The sequence below is a fragment of the Wyeomyia smithii genome, chromosome 1 (assembly GCF_029784165.1).
Source record: "Wyeomyia smithii strain HCP4-BCI-WySm-NY-G18 chromosome 1, ASM2978416v1, whole genome shotgun sequence".
Lineage (NCBI taxonomy): Eukaryota > Metazoa > Arthropoda > Insecta > Diptera > Culicidae > Wyeomyia > Wyeomyia smithii.
This window is the reverse complement of record NC_073694.1, coordinates 34,486,358-34,502,615: the sequence shown is the minus strand read 5'-3', so window position 1 is coordinate 34,502,615 and position 16,258 is coordinate 34,486,358. Positions and strand designations below refer to the sequence as shown.

At 39.7% G+C, this 16,258-nt stretch overlaps 2 protein-coding genes across 5 annotated transcripts in view; one reads left to right on the top strand and one right to left on the bottom strand.

Annotated features, from left to right (window-relative positions):
* Nucleotides 1–14,636, top strand: part of LOC129718378 (uncharacterized) — a 74,765-nt gene extending 60,129 nt beyond the window's left edge. The window contains exon 5 of the mRNA XM_055669119.1: nt 14,498–14,636. The gene's annotated coding sequence lies outside the window, so the exon portion shown is untranslated. The remainder of the gene's footprint in view (nt 1–14,497) is intronic.
* Nucleotides 14,637–15,577: 941 nt separating this feature from the next.
* LOC129718377 (uncharacterized) overlaps nt 15,578–16,258 on the bottom strand; it is a 46,391-nt gene continuing 45,710 nt past the window's right edge. For all 4 annotated transcript variants that reach the window (XM_055669116.1, XM_055669117.1, XM_055669115.1 and 1 more), the window contains one exon: nt 15,578–16,171. In XM_055669116.1, the coding sequence (XP_055525091.1) occupies nt 16,040–16,171 (132 nt within the window). In that variant the 3' untranslated portion in view covers nt 15,578–16,039. The remainder of the gene's footprint in view (nt 16,172–16,258) is intronic.

Genomic DNA, 16,258 nt, shown 5'->3' with positions numbered 1-16,258 from the left:
TCACCGATCGATCTGAAAAGTTACACAGTTGTTATAGGACCCATAAGGAACACGAAATGCATGGGAGCGAGAAACCATCCATCTCTTTTTTCCCATATAACCGTGTCCCAGTCTAGTGACCATGTTGAAATGTTCAGAAAAGTTGCAATGAATAATCAATGAATACCAGACGGTTTTCTATACGCCAGTTCTTGACAACTTTCCTCTAATTCTTGTCATTACTGACGTCGATGAGACGCATGTGGTTTCAGAACATGTTAACAAGTAATATATACGGTTACGGGTATTTCCGAAATCAGGATGACCTGAAATCGACCCTAGACGTCGTTTTGAAATCCAGGGTGGCAACTTCCGGTTCATGAAAAACAGCCAAAAATGGCCAAATACCACCAAATATGAGTATTTTCGGAGCCGGGATGACATTCATAGGCCGTAAATCGACTACAGTTGCCATTTTGAATCTATTCAGGACCACCACATAACATCCAAAGAGTTATGTTATTAGTGAAGCCCCAGTAGAATCTTTTCGGGAAGGACCATTTCGGGGGCACGTAAGGGTGTTTTATTGTCGAGCACATAACGGTTACGATAAAATTTTGTTTTTGTAGTATCTCAATTATTTATTTTTCTCAATATTTTTAAATGGAAATTCAGACATCTTTCTCAAAGTCATTCTTTGACGACTTTTTTTTCTCTTGTCTTTATTCAGATATATCGATTTACAAAAAAAAACTTCAGTCCTCTTTGAATGGAAGTCTAGATAATTTAAAAAAAATAGTATTAAAAAATAGGATGCCAACCAAAATGGTACTTTAAGAAACCATATACAAAATTTTCACCTGAAAAAACACCTAGTGAAAAATCGGAACCCAAGAGGGGTTGGCTGCATGAAATTTCGGGGTTCGAATAATTTTTGGTGACAGATAGCTTATAAATGCATGAAACGTCGACATCTGGTATAATCTGAAAATAATCATGATTTTTATGATTTTTCGGATGTCTCAAGGACTAACTTTGTTTTGCGCTACTCCATGTTGAATCCAACTGATCTGAAATTTCGCACAGGGTGTTTTTCGGGCAGGTAAACATTTTGTATGGGTTTTTTTCCTAAATTTTTTGATTACTTTTTTCTCATACAAGTGATTGGCACCCTACTACACACCCACCATATTTCATAGAACTCTGATTGTTAGGTAATTGAAAGCAAGGTTGCAAGGCTTTCCGCAAAATCCGCGCCATAGAGTAGTAAAAACGCGCCAAATCCGCAAAAAACGCAAAATCCGCAAAAAACGCGAAATCTGCGCCGACTGTAACAACCCTGCCATAGTATATAACACACACCAAACGTAAAATACCATACACAACAATCCATGAACAAAAAAAAAACACACACGCTACTCACACTCACACACACACGCTACTCACACACACACACACACACACACACGCGCTACTCACACACACACACACGATTTTATCACACACACACACACACACGATACTATCACACACACACACACACGCTACTCACACACACACACGCTACTCTCACACACACACACACACGCAACTCTCACACACACACACACACACACACACACACACACACACACACGCTACTCACACACACAAACGTACGCTACTCACACACACACACGCTACTCACACACACACGCTACTCACACACACATACACACACACACACACACGCGCGCTACTCACACACACACACGCTACTCACACACACACGCTACTCACACACACACACACACACACACACACACACACACACACACACACACACACACACACACACACACACACACGCTACTCACACACCACACACACACGCTACTCACACACCACACACACACGCTACTCACACACCACACACACACGCTTCTCACACACCACACACACACGCTACTCACACACCACACACACACGCTACTCACACACCACACACATACACACGCTAACGCTACTCAGACACACACACTTGGTATACGACACACTATACCTACACAAATTACTATCGGCAGCATCCAAATGGCTTCCAAGTCTTCCAATGGTCCCTTCCAACGGCTTCCAATGGTCCCCAGTGCCGATCACGTCCAGTTTCGGGCTGTATCCCAACAACGATATCTGAATTAGATTACCACTGGTGGGGTCCAACTCAGATCGAAGGGAAGCCAAACTGTTCGCTATGACGGTCGACCAGGGAATGAGCTTCTCTCAACACGGAATGTCCTTTTATAGCGTCACTCAGTGTGGGAAACTTGGGTGATTGGGGGAAGAACCAATCACGTGGAAGCATCTCTGCTTTCTTTCTTCGTCGCTTACGTTGGGTGATGAATGCGATGCCAATTGGCTGGCATTGCTAGCAAATGACTGAATGCGTGAAATCATTTCGTCTATGTTTTTGAAGTCTGCGTTAGGGAAATATACCAATCGTATGAAAAATGTATGTGGATATTCGACCTTCAAACTTTCCCGCAATTTTCACGGAGTAATAAGAAAATGGTATCTAAAATTATCGTGTTATACAAATCTTGTATGTTTTAGCTTTCCAACGGTATATTAACTATTGAAATCGGAACAGTTGTTTGAGCGCTATAAGCATCTAAAATCTTTCATCCCGCCAACCAAAAATGTTACATGTTCAATCCAGTTTTCCAGAAGGTACCTTGGTATAGTGAAGAAAGACGTAGTCCCACGTCAAAAAAACTGCTCGTAAAGCACATGCATTTTAGAATACTGTAATTCAAAATGACGTCCGAAGCAGTCCCCCGGGAAGCGGTCCCCGAGAATGTGGAAAAGCGGTTGCTTGTGCTATGCCCCCAGGATATCACCGCAACATGTTCAAGGGCCGGAGATACAACCGGAGCGGTGTCACGTGGTAGAAAAAGGGTGCTTAGAAGATAAGAACCGCCAAGACGGAATGGCAACTAAATGACCACCGAGGACTTTGAAGGTGCAGAGAAGGCGGGACGCCCTCATACTCAAGACGGACGAGCCTAAGTTGTACTCTGAAGCAGTAGCTGCTCTAGCAGCTACAAGGTTCGTTCAAATGATCGATCTCGTAGCCATGGAGCTGACGGGTGTATTACCGTTGCACAATGGTCGGAAAATTGAAATTTTCGGCCAAAATTCATTTTTTTGTGCCAAATTGTTGGTTTTCCATTGCAGATGATTATGACATATAAAAAAAGTTTTGTACTGCCATGGGGCTGTCTATAAACCACGTAAACTAAGGCAAATGTCTTGTGTTTTTGAATAAACGTAAATAACTCGTTAGTGGAACGAGATAAACGATTACTGTTTTCAGCAAAGATGCACATAATAGTAAAACGCTTCTTATGGCTTTGAGAGTTAGTTCGCGATTTGTCCGCAGAGATGGCGCACGAATTTAACATTTGATAGGAGCATTCAAGAGATATGGTTTCTTCAGCAAAGTTGTAAAGCAATTCAATTCAAACAAAACTACTGAAGACGAAACGATTTAGCAAATCTCGATTGTAGAGCCAGCAAATGTTGATACAATTTTCTGTGGTCTTGTTTGTAAAAAACTGTTTTAAAACGGTGCTTGATCAATTCAATGCAATCATTTATAACATTTTCTGTTCTAGGTTGTATGAACAAACTCACTAAATCGATCTTATGAACTTCCTCGTTAGACATTGCTAGCTTCTTCGTAAAACACTTGAATAAAACTTCAGAACTATAAAGCACACATAAAACCTTGTTTCCTCCACATACACAAGCAATCAGACCGACTCAAAGGAATGAACTAGAATCAGTCAGCCATAAAAGACATATGAGCCGCATGATTCAAGAGTATAATAATATGTGTGAGATTGCGGGTTTATGCGTGGGAGTAGTTGTGAGATTGACGGTTAACTCAATGCAATTTTGTGTATGAAACACCTGACTGCAGTGTTGTAAAGTTCGACCATGAGAACCTCCATTTGTTTATGCTGTATGCCGACATATCCGGTACACAGCTTCTACTTCGGCTGTAACTGGCGAGTAAATGCCCAAATGCAAGCTCGAACCATTTGTTTAACTCTGGCAGTTATATTTGTGTATGGTGAGAGAAGTTTGCGTGTGGTGTTTCATGGCCGTGTTTTCATAAAACAAACACTGGGAATCATTTTTGGGATAATAATTCATTTTTTTATTCGGTTAAGTATGATTTCACATGAATAATCGCTAAGTCTCTTAAGCAGGTATTAGACGACGCAAATATTTACTATTTTCGGTACGATTTTTATTTGCAAATAAAATCTGTATTGAAAAATAGCAAATATTTGCTTCGTCTAATACCTGTTTCAGCGATGTTGTAATGGGTTAACAAAGTAAATTTCAGAAAAAAACTTTGGGTTGGTAAAAAAACATCGATACACGCGAAAACCAATTTATTGCTAATATTAACCATTTTTTTTCTAACAAAATGAAAAAAATATTTTTTTACTTAAGTGTGTACAACTGAATAATCACACTAAGTTTTTCCAGTATATTTTTGAACCTAATTGCTATGACATACGTTGATAAGTCTTCATAAAACTCCAAAAAATTACATAGAAAATTAAAAATTTTAAATTACCTTTTTCTACAAAAACGCAAATTTTACTCAAACTTTTAACATATGTTTTAAACAACGTATATTCTAATAAACCAATTATTCTTATAATTTCATGTGTGTTTTGTACCAAATTGCTCTAATATACGAAAAACTTTGTTGATAAATCACCCAAAAATTCAAAAATTGCAAAAAATGGAAATTTTTTAATCATCTTTTTCTACCAAAAACGCAAATTTTCCGCAAACTTTTAACACATATTCTTGAAGGGCACAAGTAGGGCTCTCAGACACACTATCAGGTGCTGTGCTTACACGTGCTTACATTTAATGTTTTTGATGGTCAAAATTAGGAAAATTACGCATATTTTCAATGTGGCTTGCGACTGACTCTGTAGGGTTGAAATCCATTACCCATTTTGTTTTGGGGAATTAATTTAATAAGCTTTCAATCATATGTGAACATATCATGATTGCTTTAGTAGGTTTTTATATATTCCAAAATATTCAGAAAAACTATGTTTCTCCGTTTCTGAAATAGGTAACTTTGAAGGCATTTTTCAACATGAACCGTTTTTTGTATCAAGATTTCATTCAAAAATTATGAAAATATAGATAAAATACTACAAAATCATGTGCTCAAAACATCCTGAATAGGAAATTCGCATTTTGGTAATTTTGGCCACTCTTTTATATAGGGACCATCTTATGGTGGTGGTAAGCGACTTCAACGTTTGGGCTGTTGAGTGAGGAAGTAGACGCACCGGAGGGGTCAGATCTTGTTGGAAGCTGTGGTAAAACTTAACTCGCGGGCGTGTGATTCCAATATTGCATAATGATGCATAAGTTCGCTGTAGGGGTTGTGATCGCCGGCTTTGGAGAGTTTGGAGAGACGGTCGCGATTTGTTAGAAACAACATTTCGAGGTTGAACGGTGAATACGAACGAGTTGTCGACAGAAATCGAAGAGATATTGCGAAATGTTGACACACTGTGGACCGTCAGGCTTGGATGAGGTCATGAAAGCTTGTAAAGGATTAAAAAAGCGACGAAAAAATACTTTACCAGGGTCACTTTGCCAGATTTCTACAGGGCTCCAGTAAGCCCTTTCCAAATAACGATATCCCTTGATTGATCAGTGCTCCACAATTGTAGAGTAAATGTTCAGCAGTTTCAGTTTCTAATTGGCAAAAACGGCATTCTGTTAAATGAGTTCTTTTGACGTGGGACTACGTCTTTGTTTTCTACACTGGAATGCATTTGTAAAAGTGGAAATAAAACTGGCAAATGTTGCGTCAGATTTCAAATAACAGAATAACCACATGATGGATGACAATAACCAATATGTTGATGGATAGATAAAATGTTGAACAATATTGTAATACGCTAGTTATCATTATTATTTCATTGGTAAGCGGAAAATATTGATAAAAAGTTTCAAGGACAAATTTACGCGAACAATGGACCAACCACATGTGCGCATTCCCAGCACAGACGACGTGAATAGACACCAACCATTCCGCGTGATATTCTATGTACCAATATCGAAAAAAAAATTGACAGAGTCTCCCTGCACCACAAGGTATTTATTATGTTTGCCCCAAAAAAAAAGACATACAAATGAAAAACGCATATTTTTTATGAAAAATATTAATAACTTTGAGTAAAATTGAGATATTTACGATGTCAGCATTGCAAATTGTTTCTTTCAAAAAGCTCTGAAAGTCGTTCGAAGACAGTTTTGAAATCAAACTTGAAATAAAAAAGTTTGAGCGCAAAATGTGTTTTTTCAATATAAATCGGTTGTTTTCAAATCAAAGATAGAGAAAAGCTTTTTTTTACAAAAAAGCAAAGCCTTGGTGCTACATTCCGATTCGGAACTTGACCTTCTGTTTATTTATACACAGACTTCGCAGCCGACTATTTGATGTACAGGACAATTGCGGGGCTAGCGCTACGATCCTACTGACACTAATAGTCTCTCCCGAGTCGGAACTCGAACCAACGACAACTGGCTTGTGAGGCCAGCATCGTACCTTGAGACCATCTGGGAGATTACTTTTTTCACAAAGTAACTTAAAATTAATAAAGCTATAACACTGTAGAACAAGTTTTTCTTCTATCTACAAAGATAAAAACCTAAAGTAATCCACCTAGCGGTCAGACCCAGCCTTTCTTATTCAAACTTGTTATTTGTAAAAATAAATTTACAATCCAATAAATGTATATTCACTCTTTAGGTTCTAAAAAATTGATGTTGTAATCTAAAATATAAAAATGCAGTCCGATCTGTCTGTCTGTCTGATCCATATAGGCTCGAAAACTACCGAACCGATCGACGTGAAAATTTGTATGTAGGGGTTTATGGTGCCGATAAAGGTTCCTATGATAGTTTGAGACCCCTCCTTTTTCTGGAAGGGAGAGGTTCCATACAAATGAAACACAAATTTCTGCACATCTCGAGAACTAATCAACTAAATGGAACCAAATTTGGGAGGTGAATGTTTTTAGAGGTAACAGATATGTGCATAATGGTTTGACACCTTTCCCTTTCCTAGAAGGGAGGGGTCCCATACAAATGAAACACAAATTTGAAACGCACAGCTCAAGAACCAATCAAGAAAATACAACCGAACTTGGTATGTGAATGTTTTTAGAGGTGACGAATATGTCCATAATGGTTCGAAGCCCCTCCCTCTTCTGGAAGCACATGTTCCTGCACAAATTTATGTACGTCTCGCGAATAATCAACTAAATAGAACCATGGTTTAGTAGGTAATGCAGGCAACATCCGGTTTCTGGAAAACGGCCAAAACTGGTCGATTTCCATCCAATATAATAATATCCGGATCTAAAATGATACACAGGAGCTAAAATCAATCACAGATACCATTTGAATTCTAAGACGGCGACTTCCGGTTACTGAAAAACAGCAGAAAATGACCAAATACTGTCCCAATATTAGTGTTTCTTTAACCAGTATGACGTTCAAAATCCAGAAATTGTCTCAAAATGCCATTATGCAATCCAAAATGGCGACTTCCGATTTTGGAAAACAGCGGCAAACGACCAAGTACCAACCAATATTGGTATTTCCGGAATCGTAATGATGCACTGGAGCCACAAATCTACTTCAGAAAACATTTTGAATTGTAAGATGGCAACTTCCGGTTTCTGGAAAACTGCCTGAAGTGGACGATTCCCATTATATATGAGTATCTCCGGAACCAGAAAGATGCTCAGAAGCTAAAAATTGATCACAGACACAATCTTGAATTTCAAGATGGTGACTTCCAGTGTCTGGAAAACAGCCGGAAATGAGCAAATACCATCCAATATGAATGTTTCTGGAACCAGAATTACGCCCAGATGACAGAAATTGATTTCAAAGGCAACTATGAAGTCCAAAATGACGACTTTCAGTTTCTGAAAAACAGCCCAAAGTGACCAAATACCACTCAATATGAGTATCTCCGGAGCCAGAATGTTGCAAGAAGCTGTAAATTGACCTCAGACACCATTATGAATTGTAGGATGGCTAATTCTGGTTTCTGGAAAACAGCCAAAAATGGCCGATTTCCGTCTAACATGAGTGTCTCCGGATCTAGAATGATACACAGCAGCTGAAATCAATCACAGACCCCTATTTTAGATTCTAGGCTGGTGACTTCCGGCTCCTGGGAAACAGCCGAAAATGATCGAATAACACCCAAAATGGGTGTTTCTTCAACCAGAATGACGCTCAGAGGCCAGAAATTATCTTAAATACCATTTTGAAATCCAAGATGGCGACTTCCGGTTTGTGAAAAACAGGAACCAGAATGATGCAGTGAGCAAACAATTGACCTCAGGCACCATTTTGAATTGCTAAATGGCAACTTCTAGGAAACAGTCGAAAATGACCGAATAATACTCAACATGGATATTTCCGTAATCGAGATGATGCATAGAAAGCAAACATAGAACCTGGACACCATTTTGAATTTAAAGACGACCACTTTTAGTTTCTGGAAAACATCGAAAATAACTAAATACATCCCAATATGGGTATTTCCGGTGTCGGATTGATGCCAGAAAATCTGCTGAAAATGACCGAATACCACCCAATATGATATATTCAGAATTAAGGTGATGTACAGAAGCCTAAAGTCGAGGATGTTGTCATTTCGATAAAACCAATCATTTCAAACGATTTGTTATTTGAGTTTGATCATATTCAAAGGCCGATTCGTCGTGCATTTGCAGACTTGAAACACATCGCAAGGAATCAATGAATTTGGAACGTTCAAATAGTACGACACCACATTTAAATTATGTTGAGGCCACATATATCGGTCAAAGCAGGTATAGTTTTAAATAGTCTTTGAATTTCTTATCTTTCCATAACTTTTAAGCCACATATCAAAGTGTTATTTAGATGAAGAAAAAAATTGTTATGAAGTTTGATATTTGTAACTTTGAGAGATGACTCGTTCGTATGCCACTAGTTATGTTCGGTTGTGTAGTTTTTGAGATGATGAAGTTTCGTGATTTTCACATTTCGGTACATTACAGACGAAGTTACAGTTTGATTACAGTAAAATTCAATAGGGTGTTACGAGGCAGCTAGACTTATTATTTGACACTAATTTTGTGGAAATCGGGTCAGCCCTCTCTGAGAAAAGTGAGTGAGTTCAAGTAGTCTTCGGAATATGTTCCTTTTAATAGCTGGATTTCACATGTTTAAACATAACAGGCAACGTAATAGTCCGATTGCAAAACAAATCAATAGGGTCTTATGGGGCAACTAGACCTTCCATTTGACACTGATTTCATGAAAATGGCTCCCATTTTCGCAAAATTTACACAGGCCTCGCAACTTTTACATAAGACTATTATGCGAATAGCGGCAGTATACAGTCATCCCAGTATTATGGGCCAATGGACTCTATATTGGTTTCTAACGTATGTCATTAACAAGTAATAGTCAAATTCAGGTTTGGTGAACGTTCACTAAATTTAAATTTGACTATTAAAAGTTATTGAAATGTGTTAGAAACCAATACAAAGTGTAGACTGACCCATAATATTCGTTGGCCCATAACACTGGGATGACTGTATCTGAGTTCTGCTAGCCTATTGAGGAGGGTGGAGGTATTTCTCCATGATGACAGCCCTTAATCACGGCTGCTCTTTGATTTAATAGAACTTCTTCCCTCGCCACGTTTGATTTTGGGAGACTTCAACTCTCATGGCGTGGCTTGGGGTTCCCCTTACAATGATAACCGCTCCTCTTTAATCTATAACCTTTGCGATGACTCCGACATGACTATTTTAAACAACGGCGAAATGACACGTATCCCGAAACCTCCAGCGCGCCCAAGCGCTTTGGATCTATCCTTATGTTCGACGTCGCTACGGTTGGATTGCACATGGAAGGTAATCCTCGATCCTCACGGTAGCGACCATCTGCCTATTCTTATTTCAATTACAAACGGGTCAACTCGCATGCGACCAATTGACATTCCGTATGACCTCACACGGAATGTCGATTGGAAGTTATACGAGGAAATGATTTCAAAAGCGGTCGATTCGATTCAACATCATCCACCACTTGAAGAATACAACCTCCTCGCGGGCTTGATTCTCGACGCCGCGTTGCAAGCCCAAACGAAGAAATATCCCGGCGTAACGATTAAAGAACGGCCTCCCACTCCGTGGTGGGACCAAGAGTGCTCCGATGTCTACACGCAAAGATCCGACGCGTTTTTGGCCTACCAGAAGGGAGGTTTTTACCGGCGACTATTTACGGTATTCGGAGCTTGATACCAAGCTTAAAAGCTTGGCTAAAGCAAAGAAACGCGGATATTGGCGTCGGTTCGTGAACGAGACGTCGAGGGAGACATCGATGAGCACTCTTTGGAACACAGCCCGAAGAATGCGGAATCGCGTAACGGTCAACGAAAGCGAGGAGTCTTCAAGTAGGTGGATATTTGATTTTGCCAGGAAAGTATGTCCGGACTCTGTTCCTGAGCAAAATATTGTTCGTGATGCGTCTCCGGGCCACGACGCGATAGAATCGCCTTCTACGATGGCAGAATTTTCAGTTGCCCTCCTGTCCTGTAACAATAACGCGCCTGGATTAGATAGAATCAAATTCAACTTGTTGAAGAATCTACCCGGCAATGCCAAGAGGCGCTTGTTGAACTTGTTCAATAAGTTCCTGGAGCAAAACATTGTACCGCAGGATTGGAGGCAAGTGAAGGTGATCGCCATCCAAAAACCAGGGAAACCAGCTTCTGATCACAACTCTTATAGGCCGATTGCAATGCTATCCTGTATCCGGAAATTGATGGAAAAAATGATACTCCGTCGTTTAGACCATTGGGTCGAATCAAATGGCCTACTATCGGATACTCAATTTGGCTTCCGCCGTGCCAAAGGGACGAATGATTGTCTTGCGCTGCTTTCAACAGATATTCAGCTGGCGTATGCTCGCAAAGAACAAATGGCGTCTGCGTTCTTGGACATTAGGGGGCTTTTGATTCCGTTTCTATTGACATTCTTTCGGGCAAACTTCACCGACAAGGATTTTCTCCAATTTTAAACAATTTTTTGCACAATTTGTTGTCCGAAAAGCACATGCATTTTACGCACGGCGATTTGGCAACTTTTCGCATTAGCTATATGGGTCTTCCCCAGGGCTCATTTTTAAGCCCCCTTCTTGACAACTTTTATGTAAATGACATCGACGAATGTCTGGCAAACTCATGCACGATAAGACAACTTGCAGACGACAGTGTAATCTCTGTTACAGGAGCCAAAGCTGCCGATTTGCAAGGACCATTGCAAGATACCTTGGACAATTTGTCTGCTTGGGCTTTACAGCTAGGTATCGAATTCTCTCCGGAGAAGACTGAGATAGTAGTTTTTTCTAGGAAGCATGAACCTGCTCAGCTTCAAACACAATTAATGGGTAAAACGATTTCTCAGGTTTTGGTACACAAATATCTTGGTATCTGGTTCGACTCTAAAGGCACCTGGGGTTGTCACGTGAGGTATCTGATGAAAAAATGTCAACAAAGAGTGAATTTTCTTCGTACAATAACCGGACAATGGTGGGGAGCCCATCCAGGAGACCTTATAAGGCTTTACCAAACAACGATATTGTCTGTTATTGAATACGGGTGTTTCTGCTTCCGCTCCGCAGCAAACACACATCTGATCAAACTGGAGCGAATACAATATCGTTGTTTGCGTATCGCCTTAGGTTGCATGCAGTCGACCCATACGATGAGTTTGGAGGTCTTAGCTGGAGTACTACCATTGAAAAACCGCTTCTGGAGCCTGTCTTCTCGTATTCTTATCAAATGTGAGGTCTTGAACCGTCCCGTGATTGAAAATTTTGAAAGGTTAATCGAACTTAATTCTCAAACCCGTTTAATGACATTGTATTTCAATCACATGTCCCAAAATATTAACCCTTCTTCGAATATTCCAAATCGTGTCGACTTATCAAATACTTCTGATTCTACTGTGTTTTTCGATACATCCATGATAGATAAAACTCGTGGAATCCCGGATCATTTACGCGTGCAGCAGATCCCCAAAAATTTTTCCAATAAATATCGAAACATCAACTGCAACAATATGTTCTACACTGACGGATCACTTCTTGATGGGTCCACTGGCTTCGGTATTTTCAATGACAATTTAACCGTCTCCCATAAGCTCGATAATCCTGCTTCTGTTTACGTCGCAGAATTGGCTGCAATTAAGTACACCCTAGGGATTATCGAAAAAATGCCCACGGACCATTATTTCATCTTTACGGATAGTCTCAGTTCCTTTGAGGCTCTCCGATCGATGAAAGATGTTAAGCACTCTCCGTATTTCCTGGGGAAAATACGGGAACATCTGAGTGCTTTATCCGAAAAATCGTTTCAGATTACCTTAGCGTGGGTCCCTTCTCACTGCTAGATACCGGGTAATGAGAAAGCGGACATATTCAATATGCTGCTTACCTATGGCGATGGAAAACCATCAAACAACAAATCAGTGCTTTTAATGCAAAACATTCTACTGCCTGTGATCGCATAATTGTAACATTCGACATTTTATGGATTTCGTGCTTTTTATTGGGAAATGCTTAGAATAGTATGTACTTTTTACATCTGGAAAAATATGCTTATGTTTGTGTGAAAAAAGTCGTAAAAAATACCAAGTTGTTTTGTCACATAGCGTAAATAACCACATAATTGTCACACTACTTAAATTTTTCAACTTTTTTGTCGAAAAAGTTTCCATCCAAATCCACATCTGCATCCTTTGGAACTCGGAAGTTATTCTGGTCCGGTAACCAACCACCGGTGATCCGTTTCTGATGTTCAGCTCATGCTTGTTGAATACATGAAAAACTTCTTTTTCCATGTGATATATTCCAAAAGTAGCTTGAAAGTGACGGCATAAATGTATCATTGCAAAAATGTCAACCAATTTGACTTCAAAAGTAATATTCAATGTATACATAGTGTAAAGTAGTGCTTTCTTCATGACACTAAGTTTAGTTAAAGTGTCTATTTGCGAGAATATATTAGTAACAATGCATTTAAGGTCAAAATATAAAAGTGCGAATTGCTCGAACAACCAATTTTGCAAATGTTACAAATATGCGATTATGGGCAGTCTAGCTTTAAGTTAGATTTAGTTTCAGCTCGTAGTCGGCAGCGAGGATAAAAAATTTGCTTTTAGTTATTAAGATACTTTAGAAAGTAAGCTACCAGATATAATTGGCGCCGTTAAACATTAAATTGTATTTGTGCCGTGTCAAATAAATTATAGATGAAGAAAAAAAAGCCCTTAATCGATTTGATAGCTAGTTGCACACCTCCCAAGTCAGCTGAAATTTCACGATTTCTAAGCGTCGCTGATAATCCAGTTATCCAGACCCTTCGCTTCCATAGTAGACCGCATTGAGCTATGGGAAGCGTTATCGAATGCCCCTTCAATATCAAGAAAAGCAGCCATATCAATTTCCTTGACTTGAAGCGATTTCTCGATTTTATTAACAAGCGATTGTAATGCCGTTATTGTAGATTTACCCGTTTGGTGAGTTATTCACTTTTTCCCACACACTTCACGAAAAATATTTTTCCCAATTCTTCAGAAAAGCGTTACTGAAGTATCGGTGAAAATATTTTTCAAAAAGTGTTTTTTGTTATGGAAAAAATAACTCACAAGTGAAAAGTGAGTGGTGAATGGAACCCTCACGGTGAATAGGCACTGGCCCTATTCAGTAATTGGGACAAATTTTGTTCTCTTATTTACTAAAATTACTGTCCTAGGTTGACTGTCGTCATAAAAAAGTTTAAAGTTGAAAATAGTGGGATGCTCTCTATGTAGATATTTTCTTTGAAAAATCTTCTACTACACATGTTACTTCCTTTGGAGACAGTCTTGAACAGACCTTTTCTAGGGGGCCCGCTGCGCAGTTGGTCACTTTCGTTTGACACGTATATGCCAAAGATGTTGAAATGTCCACCTCGATTTCGTACAGGTTGCCTCTCAAGATTTACAGTAGCATCTACATTGCGCGTTCTTCTTGAAATCGCAGAAGAGCCGCAGAAGGTTATGACGAAACCCGCATTCACCACCTTTTGCACCAACATCAAGTTGTCACGAAGCTCCGGGGTATAGAGAAATCAAATCAGCTTCTGTCGCATCTTCAGTCAGCGTATTAAGAATCCAACGGATTTCAGGAACATCTCGACTCGAAATTGCTTGTACCACAATCCTCCTCCTTCGTTAAACTGCGGGATTCCGCATATCCTTTTATGGTCAATATAAAAAGGCAGAGCGTTCTAAACTAACGTGTAGCTTATTATTCAAAAGTAGTTCGAGTTTTCTAACACAGAACGCATCTTTCCGCTCATTCACAGTGTCCCTGTTCCACCTCAAGTGCAGAAGGTTAACTACTCACGCAATCTCCAGTACCTGGAAATCGTTTCACCCACGGAGGGCACTGAACCGAAGAGTACCCCGTCAGGAAAACCCATCCCAGAAGTACAGTCCCACCTGGATTTGGCCACTGAAGTTGCCAGCCGACAGCGTACCCAACGCCGCCAGGAGTTCTACACCCAGCTGAAACGACAAGTCTGCCGAGATCGGCTTCAGGCGGTTCGGCGAATGGCAGAGAATCCTGTTTATGTTAATGAAAATTTTGAACGACCTTGGGGCACAGTTTCACGCATTTCTGACCAGTTGGTTGACGAACTAGTGGCCGAAACGGTCGATCAGGGGTTCGACTTTGGTGAGCAATCCTTCGTCGAGGAGTTCCTCCGATTACAACTGAACGGGTAGCGAGCGACTAAAAAAATGTATTTTTGACTGTTGTTTTTTATATTAATAAATTGGTGCAATTGATCCTATACGAAATTGTTTTGTTTACGTGTCGTATGTTGTGCTGCTGAGATACATAAGGAGAACCGAACAAAGAATCAAATGGTCAGTCCAATTAACTATCGTTTCCTTAGAAACCAGATTGCCAAAACATTCGGTTTCGATATTTCACACGTAAGCATTGCTATAAAAAATTATTACCAGAGGTGCCTTTCCGAGAATTCATTACTTAGAAATTGGCAGTTTTAGGTCTTAAGGCTGAAAACATTTGCGATAGTTCACACGTCCGTCGACGATGAAGAATCAACAAGTGGTTCCTGACTATGCTGCAATGATGCAGACTTCTGGCACAGTTCTGTGCTTGGTTTTTTCCGGTTGGGTTTTGTTTAGGTAAGTTTTGAATTTTCTAACTTTGCCATTTAAATGTCAACTAGCTACTTCTTCAGATTAGTACAGGCAGTATTTTGGTTACCGGGATATCTGGAAAAGACCCAAGGTGTGCTGTACCAAAAAATGGAAAGCAAAGCCAAAGCGAAGGACTCCGACGCTGAAGAGGATGATGATGTTGATGCTGCACATAACGACAATGGATCTTCAGACGATAAAAAATACAACTAGCCTTACTTCGTCCGTTGCCGGTTTTTCTGTTTTATTTACAAGTCGTTCGTAGTAAGTTTACTACTTTTCTCTAACCAAACGGTACACACACACTCAGGTTGGTTTTGAACTAGATTTCCCTTCACAGGTTGAAACAATTGTATGTTTGTCGTGAAAAATAACCTCTAGCAATCACAAATTTAATGCTAGTTTCTAATCCTACTACGGAATACGTAAGGTTCTGGCGGTAAGTTATCGTACAAACTGAAAACAATGCTAGTGTAACGTAATACGCAGTGCGCACAAAAACAAATGCTGGTAACCGAATAAAAATTGTTTGTTAAAAACTTAAAATCCAATTGAAATGCTTCAATAATGTTGATCTATCTCATATCTGTCTCTTTCGAGAAACCAAAGCGAAAGTAAAGCACTAAAAACTGCGTCCTAATTATATGAAAACTAATTCATTTTTCGCTAAGCTAAGCTTACATCGATGAACATCTTTTTAATTTGGCTTGCAGCAATTCGGTTACTTTCAACGGTTTGGAAGTGTCCCCGTTTAGAGACGAAGGTACCGTTGGTGCAGTTCCATCCGATTTGGCCGGGCTGGTAGTTTGCTGTGGAAGCAAAAAAAATGTCAATTACGAAGTGTCTTCATTGCATGAGAATCTATGGCGTCGCATGGTTATTTATTACCAATTCTT